This window comes from Strix aluco, chromosome 1, assembly GCF_031877795.1.
Source record: "Strix aluco isolate bStrAlu1 chromosome 1, bStrAlu1.hap1, whole genome shotgun sequence".
In the NCBI taxonomy this organism is placed as follows: domain Eukaryota; kingdom Metazoa; phylum Chordata; class Aves; order Strigiformes; family Strigidae; genus Strix; species Strix aluco.
In genome coordinates this window covers 142,277,306-142,297,588 of record NC_133931.1, presented here as the reverse complement: position 1 = coordinate 142,297,588, position 20,283 = coordinate 142,277,306, and the positions used below count along the sequence as shown (strand labels likewise).

The 20,283-nt window shown below is 40.1% G+C and overlaps 1 protein-coding gene across 1 annotated transcript in view; it reads left to right on the top strand.

The window, feature by feature from the left end:
- The window catches only part of SCRN1 (secernin 1), a 40,659-nt gene that overhangs the window by 15,983 nt on the left and 4,393 nt on the right, over nt 1-20,283 (top strand). The window contains exons 3-6 of the mRNA XM_074838209.1: nt 6,373-6,554; nt 13,475-13,677; nt 16,612-16,806; nt 18,428-18,593. Coding sequence (XP_074694310.1) covers nt 6,373-6,554; nt 13,475-13,677; nt 16,612-16,806; nt 18,428-18,593 — 746 coding nt within the window. The remainder of the gene's footprint in view (nt 1-6,372; nt 6,555-13,474; nt 13,678-16,611; nt 16,807-18,427; nt 18,594-20,283) is intronic.

Here is a 20,283-nt window from a genome sequence, read left to right as displayed (position 1 = left end):
AAGCAGCCTATCTCATGACACATGCAGTCAGATGGCTTACCTCAAGCTACCTTATTTAAGCTAACCTTTAGACTTCACACAGAGATGGAGGAGAGGCTCTGCTCTGTACAGGCAGACAGCAACTAATAAAAAAAGTGGTTGCTGCCTTCAGCAGCCTCTGTTGCTTGGCTAATGTGGGCTTTTTCTTTGTTCTGCTCCATTGCAGGCCACTGGCCTTTAAACTAATGTGTTTGACTTTGCTTTGTAACACAATGCATGAACCGGCAGCACTTCAGAAGTAGAAGCCATAATCTCTTGGGTATTTCTGCCCTCTCAAAGCCTCTGTTTTTACTGTAGGAGTGCTGCTTCTTTGCTCCCTTCTGCTACCAAAGCAGAATTGGTTAGCTTGGACTATTTTTTTTTCCTTAATCTCTTTAATGTGATGGGAGTTTTTTTATTAAACAGAGAGGAAGAGGAGGGAGAGTGCTGGAATTGTGTGGGGCAAAAAACTGTCAACTATCCCATCTTGATTCAAACTGTTTACTTGTGCCAAAACAGATGTGTGAGTAGGCATTTCGAAGTGGCCAAGCAAAGAAATCAGTCTTAGGATATCTGAGAGTTCCAAGGATATCTGTCATGGGCTTTTTGTGGCTTCTTTGAAATCTGTTTCTTACTGTTTTGAAAAATTAAATTAATAAGCTTCATCCCTATTTCAGTTTTACTTTTGCTCATCTCCCAGGAGACTGCTAGATTGGTAACTTAAAAAACAAGAGGTGAATTCTTGACTGCTAAATCGACTCTGACATATAATGTCTCCAGAGAGTGTTCTCAGCCTTGGGTGCCTTGATGCATTTTGTGGTATTTTATTTGTTTAAAGATTGTTATATTTCTTTTTGTTGAGCACATCTCCATACTGTGGCTCATGTCCCTGAGGCTCCTTGGTGGCTTGATAGAGTAGGTTAGAGAAGGTCAAAGAGTTTGTAGTTCTGCTTTTTGAGAGGGGAATGGTTCAGTTTTTTCTAGTTTCTCTAATTCTCTTCTAGAATAAAATCTCTTATGCTTAGTCTTCAAGAGAAATGACACTACTAGAGATCAGATGCATACAGTTTCAAATTTTACAGTTATTCGTTGCAACAAATAGAACAATATGCAAATGCAGAAGCTTAAGTAAAGTGTACTAGGGCCTTCATAAGAAGGGAAGAACTGTTCTTAATGTGAAGTAGTAAGAGGCACTCTACTGTGGCAGAAATTGGCTTTGTTCTGATTTGTACACTTGGTAAATGCTGCTGTTGTTTATATCTGGCTACAACATGAGGATCCAAGTACTAGCATAGCATGTGTTTTTGAAAGCTAGCTACCTGAGGATTCATCCTGCCACTGGAGAGACTTTTGTTCACCATTCTGGTTTGACTATGTGACGGCTAGAACTAGGGCTGACTACTTGAGATGTACCCAAGCTAGATTTATCCTGGCGTACGGCTGTCCCCTCCATTGCGGCACAACAGTTTTGCTGCTAGTAGATGATGTCATGAGTGTGCTTAATGGGTGTTGTCAAGTCGTCCAGGTGCCTTTCACTGTATAGTTAGACTTAGTGCATAAGCAAGCAGTGGTAACACCATCAGCTAGCCACATCTGTATTGTGTGCTACTGCTTGCATGTTTCTCTTTTCAGACAATGGTTATTCCCACTCTTTTGAGCTCTATTGCATTTGTTCCTGTAAATAAGCAGCAAAAGAATTATCTGTAAGACCTATTCTATCAGGCATATCCACAGGAGATGGTCTGAGGGGCTTTCTTGAACAACCACGTTTTAGCTTTCCAGTCCTCCACTTCAGCATAATGGGAGTGCCCAGGTAGCCCATGTCACCTGTGAAATCACCTCTCTAGACAGTTCCAGATGTCAGTCTAGATGTCTTGATGGCCACAGAGGCAGCAGGCTGCAAGACTGCCTCATCACATTTTTGCTATCCCTCTTCTGGAAGGAGTTAAAAGCAGCCGTGATGCAACTTCTCAAGTCACTGCAATAGTACAGGTATTTTGGCTATTTTCAAATATGTTCTTTAGTACGGCAGTGCTTGAAGTAGTTAAACAAAGAGTTAATGCCAAGTCAGAGCCTGGATCTGGTGAGGGGGTGGTGTGGAGGAATCTATTCTGTAATCTAGGATCTCATGGCCCTTCTTCAAAGATCATTTCTTTCTAAAGCATTCCCTGACTATTGCCTTTGTTATCCAGGGCCGAAGCCTATGTGATTTCATTGATATTTCATAATGACCTGACTGACAGTGCTAGGAATCGGGCTTCTGCAGCCTGAGTACAGTAGGAGCTGCACAATAGTTTCTTTTCATTAATGAAAGAAGAAATCTCTTGTGCTTATGACTGTTGTGTCTATTTTTGGAATACCTCCAACATAATCTGCATGCCCTAGCTAGGGTGGGAGGTACATTTGTGCCTTGTACTATACTTAGAACTGCCTTGATAAGATTCTTTTCTTGATACGGTAAGTGAAATAAAAGAAACGTCATTAGTTTCCAGCCTCCTCAATTCTCTTTAAAGTTGTTGGCTGCATCTCTTGTATGTGAATTCTCTGTTCTCTACTTTTATATTTCCCCATGGGAGTTTACTGTCATAGGGCATGATGCCAGTTATTCTGCTTTCAGGGCTGGAGTTCTAGCAAATCAATGGAACCTGACACCACTCACTCACAGCCTTTGCCACCAAATGTATCAATGGTGTTCTGTTTTTAACATTCATACTTAAGGAAAAATGTTAGTGTTAGGAAATGCTGAGGCTGGATGCTTCAGGAATTTTAAAGATGGGGTTGGTGGTAGCAAGCAGAATCACAGCAGTACCTTATGTCTATTTTATTTGTCATTGCCTAGTTTGGCACAGCTCTCAGTAGAACAGGCTGCTTTGCTGTTGTGCTGGAGGGATTTGCCAGATCGGTGAGGTGCAGGAGAGGGGACAGGGAGGTTGTGGTTTGTGCTTGCTTTTGAAATCCTGTCATCATCTGAGCTCCTGTTTCTAGAGTTCTAGTGGCTAGTGAGGTTTTTTGGGGACAGTGTTGTCTTTCCCTGACTATTTCCTTCCCTGTCTGAGCTGTTTATAAGCATGTGTTCTGATTTTTCTGAAATAGGTAGCAACGGTTTGCTGTGCTGCAAATCCAGTGACTGGCTTTAGTTGACCTGCCTTTACAATTGATGTGTCTCGGCTACAGGTGGATAGCCCAGTTCCTCTGTTCCGTGCATGAAGATATTATTTTATCTGGAAAAGAGTTTTCTGATGTTATTTTAAGGGGGGGTGGAGTTATGAAGAGTGAGAGGTTTATGTTTAAAATTAGTAATCTATTGTCACATCTAGACCCTATTTTTTTGAGAAGCTCATACCTATTAACAAATATGAACCAGACGCCTGTCTTAGTACATCAGTCCTGTTGAGTGCTTACTTTTCTGCTTACTGGAGTAAATCATTCTAATGGGAAGGTAAAATCTCATCAAGGCTTCTTCATCATTGTTAATAACTGTGGCAAAGGATTTTTGAACAAGAATCAAGTCAATGGTAGTTTTACAAGGCCTGTCAGCTATTCTCGGATTGGAATGGTTTTCTGTTATTTAGGTCTTCTAAGGCAATTTATATAAATAAGGCTTGAACATTGTCTGTGTACATGAGTTATTGTATGGAAGCTGAAAATAACAATGTGAAAATATGGTCTGTGTTCACTTGTCATTGGGTTGGGAAACATAAAGAAGCAATACAGAAGGTGACAACCATATTCTGAGGGTGCATAGAGAGGCCTCTGTAACATGTTTTCTGGCCTCTGATTACATAGTTATAAAGCAAAAGCACTTTTTTTCAAAATGCTCTGGATCCTTCAAGGAGGAACAAACAATTTCCTCTTTCCCCTTTCTCGACTGCTACCATTGACAATAAAATCTTTATAATGAATAGCAGCTTTGCAAATGCTTGATTTTGGAATGAGGCCCCAAGTAATAAGTGTTTGGTAGCAAGGATAGCCAGAATATGTTTTGCAGAGAAAAGGCATTCAGCATTTTTTTAGCCTAACTATCACTTTTCAGAGTGTTTTCATCATTTTTCTTTCTAGAAAGTTAAAGTGTCAGTGTAAGCAAGCTTGTATAATAGGGCTATTCAGCCAGAGAACACTATGCAAGTGGGGCTTTATGGAGTGCTGAAGTCTCCTCCACACTGTGTCTAGGTTTTTGCTTTCTGCTGTGGAGTTGAGAAGGTTGGTTCCCTGGATGGCTCTGCAGGATGGCTCCAGATAGCTGACTACCTTTGAGATGTAGGGAGCCCAGACTTGGTCTGTGCAGAGGTCGGAGCTGCAGACCTGGCTCCTGATAGCTGCTCCAGTCATGTCTTCACGTGTAATGGGGGAAGGTGCTTGGCCTAACCCCTTTTCCTGCTGTGGCATCTCCTTTGCACATCCAGGAAATACAGTTATTCTCTGTTCACTCACACACATGCATTAGTGCTTATCCAAACAGCAGTGACCTAAAGCTCTGAAAAAAATTTGCACAAAATATGAGATTTGCTTGTTAACAGCTCAAATGGAGTAGGGGGAGTCTTGATGAGAAATGTCTTGATAAGAAATTAGAAAATGAAACAAAGGGTGAACTGTATAAAGTATATTAGTCTGATCTTAGCTCCTGGCCAGCGTCGGAGGTTGTTGCACCTCAGTAGATGACGAATCTGCCTCTACAAAATTACAGTGTATTACTATATAAGCAATTTGGTCCATCAGCTTGGTCAAATAATAGGGAGTTTCTCCAACAAAGACAGCAGGTAGGTCCCTGCTGGGGTCTTATTGCATAAGCCAAAAATCAAAATTAAGCATGCAGCAGAAAGGAGAAGGGAAGCATGTCCCTACTCTATTTTTAATTCCTTAGAATGAAAGAGTTCCCTGCCCATCCTTTTTTTTTTTTTTTAATCATGTGCCCTCTGTGAGAAATCATCCTCTTATTTCACCTGTAATTTGTCTGCTTTTATAGAAAGATAACAGTTTGACCTGTTCGCACACAATTCCTAATGAAGGTGGCAAGCTCATTTCTTGTGTCCTTGCATTGTCAGAGTAAAGGACTCTAAAAATGCCGTTTTTGATCAAAGATGGTCTGTTATACATTTTAATTGCATGATAGAATAACTATAAAAACCATTGCTCAAAACTTGAGGCTGAAGATGATCATGCTGTGTAGTCCTTAGAGGGGGAAAGACAGGTTAGGAAAAAAATAGCTTCTCCCTGCTAATAATTTTGGACTGATTCCTTTGGCTTTAGGTTTTAATGTAGACAGAGATCTATTTTCATGGCAAACAACTTTCAGTCCTCAAGTCCATTCTGCTCATCCTGCTCACTTTGATATGTTTGACCAAATACTCCTCCAGAAAAATGTTGCATATTACTTCCTGCAAGAAAGATGTTATGACAGGAATGCTGGACACTAGCAGCTGTCTCATAAATACCACAGGTGGCTTCAGTTTCCTCAAAAGAAAATTCTGTGGAGTTTGGTCCTTGAAAAACTTGAAAAGCAGTAAAATGTGAAGCCTGTTCCTTTCGCTTGTACAAGCCAATGATCTAATGATGGATCAAGCTCTCTTCCATGCTGTTTGGGAAAACAGTGCTTGTTTCTAAGTCCTAGAGCAAGGGAAAAGTAAATATATTTGAAAGATAACATAATTTCTTTTTTCCTTACAGTTTCAATGACTTCTCTGCAGCTTTCCCCTGTATTTTTGACTTGTCAGAATACATTCTCAGACCTCTGATTACAGTAGGCCATTTAAAATAGCAGAAACAGCAGTTTTAAGCAAAAACAAGGCCTGTGTTTTACTTCCTGTGACTATCAAAGCATTCCACTGAGTCTTTTCAAGTCTTGATATTTTTTTCCTTTGTACCAGCAGTCTCAGTCCTGGGGGCAGCTGCAGGGGAGGCAGTAAGGGAGAGGGGGAAGCCTTCTAATGTACTTTGTCCAGTTACCATTGTTATACAGTGTACTTAATAAAGTACTGGAGATTGTGCTTAGTTGAGATGGTGGAATGGTTTGATGCTGTTACTATGTACAAACATGACCTGTGTTTCTTTACAGTAACAGGACAGTCTGTCTACTGCTGCTTTCCACTGATTCTAGCACTTGGGTTCTGCTTGACTCTTTGAAGCCTGCAACTGTGGAGAGAGATGTATCTTCCCAGACTTTTGCAATATAAGGATGTAAATGTTTAAACATGACAGTTAAATGTTGTTTAAAAAAATTCTTCGCTCATACACAAGACAAGGATTTTTTTTTAAATAATGTGTGTCCTGTCTGTACGTTGAAGGTTTGTGTTACTCAGTCACAGCATTAAAGTGCTTGCAATTGTTCTGCTTTTTTTCTTCCTGCTCTCTCTGCAGTGCACATATATTGAGATTGAGCAGGTGCCGAAGACTCATGCTGTTGTGCTGAGCAGGCCCTCTTGGCTTTGGGGGGCAGAAATGGGAGCTAACGAGCATGGAGTCTGTGTAGCTAATGAAGCCGTGGTGACCAGAGAACCAGCTTCTGAATCTGAAGCCTTGCTTGGAATGGATCTTGTCAGGTGGGTGGATTGCTGAGCTGTGACCAGCCTTTCAAACACCAAAGGTTTAGCTGATGATGATACCAGGTAACAGCTTTGTGGTGTTGGCATTAGGAGATTTTAAAACAATATAAGCAGGAGACCTCTCTAGGCAGAGCCCCAGATGCAGCTGAGTTAATGCTTGAAACACTTGGAATCTGAATTTGGCTGCCAAGTATGTACCAGCCTATTGTGGGTTCACTAAGCCTACCTTGTCTACCTACCCTACAGTCTAGCAGTGGCTATTCTGACAGGATAAGAGAAATGATCACATTGTTAGTAAGGAACTGCCTACTAATTTGTAACATCAGATTGCTGGTGTGCCCTTCATTCTCCCCCACTTTACAACAGCCTGCTCTGACCTAAAAAGCTTATCCTGGGCATGTAGCCAACTGTAGGCATAAACAAACTACTATGTCTTGCTTCAGCCCATGCATTCCAATGCAAACCATTGCCCTTATTTAAAGTCTGGCAAACAAACTCCTGTAAGTTTGTTCATTGAAGGCTGTCTGCCTAAAAGGCTTGTGCTGCACTGTAAGTCTCAACCTGCATGCTGATCTTGTAGTGAAGAGAATTTAAGGGAGACTTGTGTGGGGGAAGAAAGCTGAAGATGAGAGAACAAGAGAAAATGGTGCAAACTTATTCCAAAGAGAAAGAGAGCAAACGGGCTCAATTTAGTTAAAGATGGAACAGAACACCAACTGCTTACTTAAGCGAATCAATGTTAGACCCAGTGTTCTTGCTGGCATTTGCCCTAGGATACTTTATGAGCAGGCCAAACCAATTTCAGGCAAATTCTCATTTTTCCTGAGAACTAGTGAAAGATGGGAGAGGTTCTGGATGACTGGAAAAGGTTAAATGTTGTGGCTATACTTAATAGAGTTTAAAAGAGTTGTGGTTATAGACCAGTTTAACCTCAGTTCCTGAAGGGGAAAAAACCTACTTAAATATCAAGGAGTTGCTACATGTGCAATAATAACTGTTAGTCAAACCATTCTACTTCTGTAATGAGTTAAAAAATTGTATGGATAGAGGGTAGGAAATAGATACCTTGACTTTTAAGAGTGTGTTAAAACCTTAGAGGGTATTCTCATAAGCAAGCTGGGAAGCATGAGTTAGAAGAAATTGTTGTTAGGTGCATAGCTGCCTGAAACTGTAATGGTAAATGTTCTCTAACAATGTCTCTGCAAAAATACAGTACCTGGTTCCAGCTGCCATAAATCAAGAAGAATATGAACCAGTAGGAGAGAATGCAGCAGAAATGGGAAATATGATCAGAGATCCATAGAATCTGACCAATGAGAAAATCATGAGGGAATTTGGGTTATGTTTCTCTTCAATATTTTCTCTAAACTCTGTATTACTGAAGGAATCTGTGGAGAAGCTGTACCTAGGAGGACTAGTGAGTTTAATTGCATCAAGGGAGACTGAATAGATTTGGGGGCTCTCTTAAGTAAATACAGGAGAAGCTTTTGTCAAGAAGAGGGATACATTAGGTGACTTTCCAAGCTCCATTTTTGTTTTTTCCCTCCTACTACCATCCTTTTGAAACTTTAACAAACCATTGGTTTAATGCAGAGTTTTGTTTATTTTGGTCACAGTTGCTGCAGTCTCAAAATACTGTTTAACATTCATATTATATGTCATTCAGCAGCTCTAGATTTACCCACAGTAGCAAATCAGGAGATATCAAAATAAGGAGAAACTGGTCATAAAATATGAGGGATCACCACCTGTAGATATTACCCTCCCTGTTTTCCTTCTTATCTGCAGAAGAAACTGTCTGTAGCTCGAACATAGAGAGTGCTTCAGGCAAGGAGAGCTAGAGGTGTGTTGCAGGCTACCATCTGCCTCTTATTCCAGCCAGAGTGATTCTTTCTCTTACTGGGAAGACTTGGCCAGTTGCTTTAAGCTTACCTGTTTTGGATCACCTCATAGAATAGAGAGCCATCAAGTACAAAATCAATCATATAAGCTGTGATAAAGCAGCTGGCACTAGCTCTGCCTCTATTTACCTGTCTGTAGAACAGACTAATACTATTGCCTAGGACTTATTGGAATAAAATAAACTGAGATGTTTTAAGCCTAATTAAGAAATGCACATCTCTGGCCAAATTTTTGTCACACCTATGTATATGTTCTGCGTCTGAGTCAGATCTTAGCTGAAGGATGAAGACTGACACTGTGTGTGTGCATGTATGACTAGCTGCTTGCAAAAGAAACTAAAAACTTTATACTCTGAAACATATTCTTCAGAGCAGGCATAAGAGTTGTCAACCCAGCAATATCATCCAGATAGTAGAATCACATTTTCTTTGAATGCTCAGGCTCCCCTAAGAGTTTGTTTCTACATTCTCTTAAAGTGATTATTCTTTTTCTGTATGGGAGACTACCTCTCTCTTTTAAGTCATCTGGAATTGTCACTTTTCAGTTAGGATATAAAATCCAGCCAACATGGCAAAGGCTGAAGGTGGGTGTTGTGAGAGCACATGGTGTTAAACAGGCCAGAGGCATCCTTCAGCATGTTGTGTTGTTGAAATAGGAAATTGAAAATTCATCCTGCAACCTCATAGACAAAGCATTTTTTTTTTCCAATAAAGATCACAATGGACATCAGTAAAGATGTATTTGTCAAAGTTTTTAGATTGTTTAGTAATTGGCTGCTGGCTTAATGACTGAAAACAGTGTGTTACGTAGTATACTGTTGTATCTGAGGATTAAGACAGACACCTACATATTTGTAGCTTGATAGCTTGTCAGATGTCAGAACATATGAATGATTGTTGTGATTTGAGCCCAGAGGGCAACTGAGCACCATGCAGCCATTCACGCACCCCTTCCCCTCCAGTGCTGGGAAGGAAAAAATGAAGCAAAGGCTTGGGAATTGAGATAAAGACAGGGAGGGGTCACTTACCATTATGGTTCTGGAAAAAGACATACTTAATAGGGGAAGGAAAAAAAAATCACTTTAATTCAAACACTAACAACAATGACACTTAACAGAGTGGGCAAGTAAGAAGCATTGCCATACCTTAAAAACGCCTTCCTCCTCCACCCCTCCCTTCTTCCTGGGTTCAGCTCTGCTCCTGATATCTCTACCTCTTCCCCCTAGCAGGGGGGAAGGGAATGGAGGGTTTTCAGTCAGTCCGCTGCTCCTTCTTCTTTGTGGGGACCCCTCTGCATCGTTCCCCTGCTCCACGTGGTTCCCCTCTCATGGGAGACAGTCTTCCATGATCTGTCTCTGCTGTGAGTTTTTCCACGGGCTGTGGTCGTTTCCATGCTGCTCCGACCTTGGTCACCCCTGCAAGTTGCAGTCCTAGTGCTGAACTACAACCGTGGGGGCTGCTGCTTCCCCAGAGTCCTGGCCTTGTTCAGGTGCAGCTGCCTGCTCCAGTGTCGGGTCCCCTGCAGGCTGATCTCTGCTTCTCCGGTGACCCCCATGGGTGGCAGGGGGGCGGCCCTGCTGTCTTACCACAGGATACAGGGCAGTCTCTGCTCTGGTGCACCTCCCCCCCTTCTCCTCCTTCCTTCCACTGACCTTGGTGTTTACATAGGTGTCCTTCTTGTAACTCTTACTCACAAGTCCCCCAACCTCCTCCCAGGTTTCCCTTCTTAAATATATTATCGCAGAGGTGCAGCCACTATCGCTAATTGGCTTGGCCTTAGCCAGAGGTGGGTCTGACTTGGAGCCGGGGGAGCTTTCAAGAAGATTCTCACAGGGGCCACCACTGTAGCCCCCTCCCCAGCTACCAAAAACCCCACCACACAAACCCTGCACAATGATTCTTAAGAAATGAAAATGAATAAAGATTGTGTGATTGACTTGAGGGGTAGAACTTGGTCCTATTCCATGCAGGCTTGTCCCCATGCCAGTTTATCTAAATGGAGAATGTGAACCTAGTCACAAGAGACAGAAAAATTGAGAGAAACCAGCACAAATTCCGAAGAAACACTGCTTTTCTGTTCTGGGAATTTATTCAAAAGCTGGTCTTTGATAGCTGCACCAGTATTGCTGTATTGGTTAGCTTATCAGGGTTTTCTTCAGATATTCTTCCTAGTGTGGCTGCAGTTTTGGTTTTCTTTGAGGCACAGTTGCCTCTGTAAAGCACCTGTTTACTTAGGGAAGTACATTCATCTGAAGAGATGGTGTATTGTTTTGCTTATGCTGGTACAGTTAGAACAGGACAACATTATCATAAAAAAGGTATATATGAAGAAACCTGTAAAATACACCCTTTTGCGTTTTTGTCTTATTTTTTAATCCTGATGTGTTTGTGTTATTTCTTCTTTTCCTCGCTGATGCAATCACTTTTTCAGAGCCACACAGAGATGCCAATCTTGGCAGGGAGTCAAGAATGCTCTTTAAAATGGTATCAATTTGTTTACCAATTTCTTTCCTTAGAGACATCAAAACTGGATAAAGTAGAATGTCATCATCATGTATGTTGGTTACTTCATTTGGAAAGTCTGCATCTGTAACTGATATGTGAAGTTGAAAAGCTTAAGATAATGTTGTTTTGACAAGGTTATAATATGCTATGATAGCATATTGGAGGTGCTGAGGCAGTGGATTGTACGAAGTCGCTGAAATTTTCTGAGTGACTAATTCAAGCTCTCATCTGGGGGTGAAATTACTTAAAACTTTTCTTCCAGCTTGCCTTGAAGGGTACTGTGAAATGTGTTAGTGGGAGGGTTATGCTGCAGTTACCCAGGACACTGATGCTGAAATAACTGGCAAGACCTACAGTTTTGTGGAGATGAGCTGTGTGGTTGCTGTGTAGGGTGGGTTTTCTTGTTTTCTTTCTTTTTGCTGTCACTTGTGACTGACAGATAGGAGCACCCAAACAAAAGCAGAGCCTAGGCCCTTGTTAAATGGAAGTAAATGTAACATTGGAACCATTGCAAAAAAAGTGATCTAAAAGATATTTCTTCAACCTGAATCTCTGCTGTAGTTTTGACAGAGAAAGCTAGACTATAACCATCTGGGAAGGAAAATTTCAGGGAGACGTTATTAAAAGTTTTAGTGGAATGTTACGTCTCTTGGCAGGTTTTGATCCTAATTATAACCTAATGCTGTTGGTCATAAACTGGGGAGAAGGGAGCAGATTATCACTGAATCTAGTGACTACGTGGTCACCAAGGTAGTAGTCAGCCCATTCATTTACCTGTGGCAGAGACAGCTCTCGGAGTTATTCTTAGGGAATAAATAAGACATGCTTTTGGACTGGCTTTTGAAAGATGTCTGTGGTATGTGCTAAGACTGGTATATCTGTATTGCTCTGAAAAAGTGATTGCACCAGTGATGAAAAGAATGAAAGAATAACATAAATGCATAGGGACTAAAAATTCAGTCAACAATACAAACCAAGTTTCAGCTAATAAGAGAAACAAGACAAGAGGGAAGGACTATAAATGCAAAGTAAGAAGATCATGGGGAAGACATTGTCACTGTTAGGACCTAAAATTCTTCATGGGGAAGAAATTGTCGCTGTTAGTTAGGACCTAAAATTCTAATTGGCTCTCCCTTGTCACTAAGTGATAAGTAGGTGCTGCTGAGAGAGGTGAAAACACTGCTTTCAATAATTCAACATAAAACAAGGCTAATAGTGGCAAACTATTTAATAAAGCAGGCCCAGTGCAGATCAGATTAAAAAGTATTTAGATAACAAATTTGTATTCAAGTTATCAGGATCTGATTTGTGTACTGTAGTTTTCAGGAAAGAATCAGAGTAGTGTTTTCTTGTCATGTGATTTCCAGGGAAATGGATAGGGCTAGCATAGTACTTAAATTTAAAAAGGTGAATTTCTTGAAACTATCCGTCAAAATTATTTTGTCCATAGAGCTATTAGAGAAAGATAAACACAGTGGAGAACATTAAGGTGACATAACCAACAGAAATTTTGGACTGATCCACGTAACTCTCCCAAAGGAATGAGGCGTGGATAGGCTGTTGTTTGAAATACTGCATTTCCTCATTACCAGTAAGTGCATTTTGGAACCAGTGGAATCATTTGCAGGTCTGATTTGGATTCTTCTGGTTACTGCTTTTGTTGTTGACTTGGTTAGGACTGTAAATTATCTCAAGGGATTATTTCATCCCATTTATTCAAGGCAGGATACAGTCATTCCCTATAGCTTTGTAAAACCTATTCTTATGCCTCAGTTTACTTTTCCCTAAAATACCCTTGTTTTGCTCAAACTTTTTTAAAATCATGTTCTTTTAGACATATGGTTACTCTTAGTTCAGACAAAAGCCGTATCTGTTGCTTAATTGTTCAGTGTTTTTTTGGGGAAGCCTCTTTAGGAACACTGTGCACAAATGCTTCTGTCTACAGCATGCAATATGCATCAAAGAATAACATGCATCTAGCTTCTATGGCCAATCAAATATTGGAGCATTGGGAAAGAGAGGTTGTAGAGAGATTGTAATACTGAATACTCCTTCCCTTTTTTCTGATCTCTGGTAATATTAATTTGCAATTTCCCACTCTTCTGTACAGAAAAGTAAACTTGCATACAACTGTTACTTTGAAAAGACCTTTGCAAATTGTCCTTCAAATCTCTTCTGCCTGAGGGGGGGATAAATAGAGCATTGCATGTTTACAGTGCAGTTGAGACCATTTGTTGGTAATTGGACTTTTTTTTAAAAAACTAAAACTGGGCTATGATAGGCTTGAAAATACAGAACCAGTGTAGAAAATAAAGACTTGAAACAAATTAAATAATTTAATATCTCATCCTGTAATTCTAGTAGCTCATTAAAGCAGGAATTCTTACACTAGGCATACCTGATACTTTGGTATTTTAAAACCAGGTCGGTGCTGATGTTTAAAATGAATAGTTTATGGAGACCTCACCATTACATGTCTGTCTGAATCTCTGTTTTACCCTTTTCTTACAGACTTGGCCTAGAAAGAGGTGCAACAGCTAAAGAAGCATTGGATGTAATAGTTGCTCTGTTGGAAGAGCATGGACAAGGTGGAAATTATTATGAAGATGGGAGTTCATGCCATACTTTCCAAAGTGCGTTTTTGATTGTGGACAGAAATGAAGCCTGGATACTGGAGACTTCTGGAAAGTACTGGGCAGCAGAAAAAATCACAGGTCAGTGTATCACTCTCAGCAAACCTCTCTTCTTATAAATAACTGTAAAGAAACAAATTACCTTAAAGCCACTGAGTTTAAATATGTGACTAATTTATGCAAGTGTTTGATTAAATCATCAATTTTAACCTTCTATATTTGTACCACTCTTAATTTTTTTAAATGTTGATTTGCATTGGCTGATGTAACAGCATTTTCTGTAAATCTGGAGATTGTTACCTGTATACATAAGCTATGTAATAATCATAATGCTTAAATTTTTATCTTTGGGAAGTGTATTTTTCCAGATTTATTTACTACTTGGAATGTGCCAAATGTCTTTTCAATAGAGTTAATGCCCAAATTGTTACTTACAAATCTAAAATACTAAGAGGGCAGGATAAGCATTGATAGCTTCGAGAAAAGAGCTTGTGTTAGGTGGTAAATTGAATGGGGCTGCTGCTGGTTGCTTTACCACAATAGATATAGTCCCCTCATATCCCCATTTCTTATCTGATACTGCAAAACAATACTCTTCTGCTCTTTGAAGTTGTAGGTGGTTTCCTTTTCAGTATGTGTGAAGCCAGACCTGCCAAACTTAACTTCTAGATTTCACTGGCTTGGTGGCTGAACTTATTTAAAACTTTGCTGGCAAGTATGTGCTGCCTTAATATAATACAATTGTCTAAGGCATATATTTAATTTATTTTCAGTTGTTGTTTTTAGCTTTGAAGGGATTTTTATTTTCATAGGAGTAGGGATTTTAAAAATTTACTCACATTTGAATTCATTAAAAATTCAGATCATTTAAGAAGATTGTTATCATCCATGTTTTGAGCTATGACAGATCCATTCAATTATCTTCATTTCTGCTTCATTGAAGGGGAGGAGGAAGGTTTAATGTTGTTGAAAATACCAAAGCAAAGAAGTAACACCAGGCTGTGTAATATTGTGTGATGGCCTACTGTCAGTTCATGCCATCAAAAATGAATCGGCTTACTTTAGCAGGGATGGTGTTTCCCCAAGCAAAGCTTGCATTTTAAGGATACCTGCAAGATGGAGGAAGTCTTTTAGCACAGATACCAAACATAGAGGAGGGAAGACTGATAATGCTGTCCTGATAAAATCCAGATTCTGGAAGGCAGCTGGCTCCTGAGGTTCCTGGGATTATGCAGTGACAGCCTGCCTTCTTCTGTTGACCTACCTGGCTGATATTTGAAGAACAGTGGTTTTTACTTAGCCTTTTTAGCTGCATCAGCAACACATAACCTTCATGTCCTTCTTCCCAGCAAATAAACTATTGCCTTCATCTGCTGCTTGCAGCTTTTTGGAATGATACTGCAGCTCTGTTCTGATTTTTACCAGCGCATTTCTCTTCAGGAGGTCCCTGTGAGCTGCAGATAAGTAGTTTCCATCTCCTGCAGCCTGCTAAGGCTGCCAGAGGGAAAGGCTGCTGGCTATGTAAGAGCTCTATATTTCATACTTTATTCAGGGGGTTCTTTTTTGCAACCATAAATGTGCCTCTTAAGCTTTCAAATGAATGCACAAATGCTGCTAAAACAGGAAAAATGTGTCATTCCCCAGTGTGAAGGCATTTTTTTCCTTGACTCTGTCCTCAGAGTTGCTCTAATATTACTGCTGCAGTTCTGTAAAGCTTATAGTGGATTTATCAAGCCACTCTTTGACAGTAATTTAAGGATAAACACTTTAAAATCCTTCTTATTACTGTTCTTCAGTCTGAGTGGAAAAATTTATTTGCTTGATAAATTTTCATTTTTTGAGGGGGATCAAAACCATGAAATACTATTTTACACAAGTTACTAAATGTAATATTTAAAGAGCTCTTAAGGAGTGGCTTGCCTAGCTTGATATGAACACAAATATTCCTATCACTCAAGAAAATTCCCTGAAAGGTATGATGATTAAAAGTGTGAATCAGAACAAGCTGTCAGTGACCCTACGGTAAGTCAGAATTGAATGACAGTGACTTTTTTGCAGACTGATGCACAGAACTTCCTACTATAAGTTGTTACTCATTATTTAAATTGTATGCATGAGGCATTACAAAAGCAAGCTTACTTTTGTGGAAGGCAGTATTAATAACTTTCACAAATACTGCTTTGGTTTCTGTTTAAGAAAAAGTTTGTGCCCAATTCCAGAATCTGGTTTTATTTTAGTTTACAGATTTACTTTTTCAGCTCTTTCTCTGTCTTCCAACACACTTTATTCTCTCCGAGGAGCATCTGAGCAGCCACTTTTAGTCATGCTGTAGATATATGGATGTAAGCAATGCAGTATTTTTGAGAAAAGCGAATTAAAAATCCCTTTAATATTCTTTGAAATCTGCTTACACTTTTTACTTCATGCCATTTTAAAAATTAAGATTAAAAATTAAGTTTAATTTAAGCGCCTATCTTGCTGCTTACAATAAATTGTTCTTCAGCTGGGAAGCTTAAAGCAACTGGTAAGCTTTAAAAAACATTTTCCAAATTAAATTTTCAGTTTTGGGAGGCAAAGAAGGTTCATTAAACTAAATGCAGCTTTGCTGAAATATATTTTGAAATCAAGTCAGACCTCAAGCCTTGTTGTGGCAGTGGAATACACCATTGGAGAAAGTATTAGGCAGGTGCCTTTGGCATTTGGAGACCACTATTACTTCATGGTCAGAATGTGTGAGGTACAGATTGTGAAACTGGTGTTCTGACTAAATACCACTATTAATCACAAGGCAGTGTGCATATCTAAGTAGGGCACAGAGAATTGAGCTCTGCAACCTGCAGTGACTAGTAATTCTGTGCATGTGTAGTTGTGTAGTTGTGTAGTTATGCAGTTATGCCAAATGTACCTCCTAACCAATGGTATAATTTGTTTCCTAACTGAAATTACGTTGTCCTTCCAGCTTCTCCCAGAAAAACTGTATTAATGCTCTCTTTTAATGTGTGGCTCTTTCTACAGAGGGAGTGAAATGCATTTGTAATCAGCTTTCATTAACTACAAAAATTGATGCTGAGCATCCTGAACTAAGGAATTACGTGAGAAGTCAAGGCTGGTGGAACGGAGACTCAGACTTCAATTTTTCTGAAGTGTTCTCTCTTGCTGATGACCATTTAGCCTGCTGTTCTGGCAGGGAGAGCCTAGAAAAGCAAGGTGGTAAGTGTTGAACCATCTTTCTCTGTGTGAAGTGGGATTTTTAGTCACAACTGCCTCCTTCCAGGCATTCCATCCAGAACTACATGTGACTGAGGAGAATACCTTTACACGTAAACCGTGTGGAAAGGAAGACCAGGACTGAAGACTGTCCCTAAACTTGCCACAATTTAGGATGAAGCCCTTAATGTCCCCCTCAAGTTTAAGGTTTTAAAACAGGATTGCAATTATAAAATAACTTTCTTCACTGCTGTTCTGATGTGCATGATGTGCCACTACATTTGTGCTGTGGTGTAATTGTAGTGGTCCTACCTAATATTGAAATTATAGTATTTTAAAAAAAATGGCTTCGCATATGAAAGCTTGAGCTTAATGGATTCTACGTTTTGGGAGGTTTGCTTAGGCTTTTGAGGAAGGAATTAAGATCATAGTTTAAGGAAGAGTAATGTTAGTCAGTTGCAAACGGAAGTCCCTTTTTCATTGTCAAGCACAACAAAGTTACCAGAACAGACAATGTGCCAATTCCCTTCAGTCAAAGAAAGGGTTTATTTCCAGACCAAAATTTATTAGTGAGTTAAGTTCATTGCAGCTGGTCAAAATAGCTCTGAAATGACCAGCCTGCAGCAGTGCATGGTTGACGTATATCTGGTCTTTCATGTGTGAAAAATGTACAAATTATCTTTTTATAAAAAGCCTTTTACTACAGAGGTGAATTTACTAGACAGTTAGCATTTTCACATGTTGGCAAATGTCAAGAAGAGTGTTTAGGTGAAATATTTATTGCAATGCAGAGTTCTTGCTAAGGCTATAGAATTAATTACATGGAGCATGGTTTGTGTCTGAGGCAGACACAGCAATTCTGAAGGACCATAGGTAAAAGGTCTTAATAAACCTGGATTATAGCGCTAAAAAACCTGAGGGCCCCTACAGACAGAGGACTATGGCTGCAAATCTTGCAGACTGCTGGGTCATTCTGTGTCTTCTGGTGTATTGAGGCACCTGTGCACAGAAGGGTTGAGTCAGTGCAGGATTTAAGAAGTGGATGGGGAGGAAGCCCTTCCTGCCAAGGGGGTAATGCAAGAAAACATGGAGGTGCTGTGGGGAGAAAGCTGTGATAAGACACAGGCAGGAAATAGAATGAGAACATGGTATTCTTGTAGGTAGTGGTTTGGAGAAAAATCTCAGTGTCTAGGTCTGCTGCTGTAAGACCCTGTGAATGTGAGATGATGTTTCAAAATTTTGACTGAAATGGAAATAGATGAGAAGTGGGAGATCAGGGTGTGCCCATTTTGCCTGAGCTTGGGTAGAAGTAGCTTCTTAGAGGAAAATGGCTGTTCATGAAAGTAGTCTGTTCACAGTGGTTGCTAAAGCAGTATTACAGACGTGATGGCCGCCTTCTGAAAAATACCATTTAATGACATTTCTCCCTACCTAGAAATTGTATTGCCTAATTAATGCTTCTTACTGTTCTCTTTTACTAGCTAGGCAAGTTCATTCCGGTGACATGCCCATGTTGTGTCACTGGTCATATTAGGCCAAAGCCCATTCAGGTTAAATTCCTTCCCTGGGATTCAAGCCATTGTTCACTCAGCAATTTTTCTTTTATTCCCCCCTCTTCCTATAGGTGATGTTTCTGCACAAGCTATGATTGATGTCCTGCGTGACAAAGATAGTGGTGTCTGTGTGGACTCTGAATCTTTCCTTACTACAGCTAGCATAGTGTCTGTTCTGCCTCAGGACCCTAGTTTTCCCTGTGTTCATTACTTCACTGGCACACCAGACCCTTCAAGGTAAGCCACAGCACTGAGGTTTCCTGGGTGCAGAGCAGATGATGGGTTAAAAGATATTAAAAAAACCCCTGCTACCCAAATTGGTACCTGCTTCAAGAGCATGTTCTAACCAGAAATGCAATCAGCAGTTGTTGGTGTGTAATCTGACAGGCCTGTGTTACTGAACTGCATCTTGCTGGAATTCTAAATGGACACCACTGGCCTGAAAGACCAGATCTGGAACTTTGCCTAAATTTGGAGCTTCTAGAGGGAATGCAGTTTACGGAGTTCCAGTGGATTTTTGCCGAGATGATGAGCTTGTGGACTTTTTCAGGCACTTCTCTCTTGAACTGAGTGCAAAACTGAAACAAAGTATCTAACTAGCAAAAAGGCTACTCTAGGTAGCCTTGTATGATATCAAAATGTTAACAGAGCAAAACATCTGCAAATCCAGGTATTCCAAGTTGTTTTTTATTGGAGGGACAATTTCCAGGTGGTTTAAATGAAGTCTTCTCTAGTTGAAAGCAGCAGAGGAGATAAGGGAACTCATGGACCAGATCATCAAAGAACTAATGAACTATCTTGTGTTTTAAACAAAATCCACCTGGGATTCACAGAAATTAAATTAAACCACTTGCAGTTATTCAGGAGATCTGCCACTTGCATTGAGGTAAAGAGGTGATGGATGAGAAGAAAATGGTGCCCTCGAACCACTGACAGTCATTCCTAAAAGGAGAGTGGTATTAAGCATTAGGTGCTACCGAGTGCTACAGTCATCATCCGTGCCAAAGGGACTTTCCACCCACCGTGCATTATGCAACTCAGACCTTCAGAGTTAAGTAAGAAGTTTTGAGCTTGCTTGCCAAAACTTCTCTTGATGCAAATCCTTTGAGATTAAAAGGAGCAAGGATTCAAATTGTTTTGGTGGGATTTCTGTCCTTTTAAACGCAGAGTCTAGCTGTAAAATCCTTGTTTAGAGGCCTTTCTTGCTTTATTTTACACTCGAATTAAAAAAGCTTTATTTTAAGTGCAGCTAGTGAGTCACAAACTCTTAGTCAGCAAGGCTTCATGACAGTGATGGAAAGGTTAGCAGCAATGAACCTGCTGACTGTATGCAGGCAGTGGTTATTAATCATGTCTTGCAGAAGTCTTGCACTTCTGGCAGCTTCTTCACTGCAGAATGCAGGGTGCTATTTTGTTGTGTATCTAAAGGGAAGGCAGGCAGTTTCTCCATGCACTTGCCAATACCTGGTCTCAGATTCTCGGGAATTAAGATCCTGGATCGCTGGGGTTTTGTTGTAGGTCTCAGGAGTTTAGATCGAAACTCAGTGTTGAAGTTGTTTGAGAAATGTCACAATATCGGTAGCTATGTCTTTTCCTTCTCTTGACATAAAATCCTGAAGTGCTGCTGGTTATATGCCAAATCCTCTGGTACTGAGCAAGGTAGGTAATCTCTGCTCAAACACAAAAGTGTTTGTTTGTGATTTTTAATGAAAATCAAATCTGGGAGAAGGAGAGATGTCAGTGTGAACAGAGGAGAAAAAGTGATGCGAGGCTGAATGCTGAGATTTGTTTAAAAAAAACTTGGAGAGGAAAATACAGTGCTACTTTTCTAAAGAAGTGGCAGAACTGGCGTGAAGGACACCAAACAAGCCTATAGGTAAAAAGGGGTAATAAAGTTTTACAGTAATTGGCAAACCCAGTTCTTTTA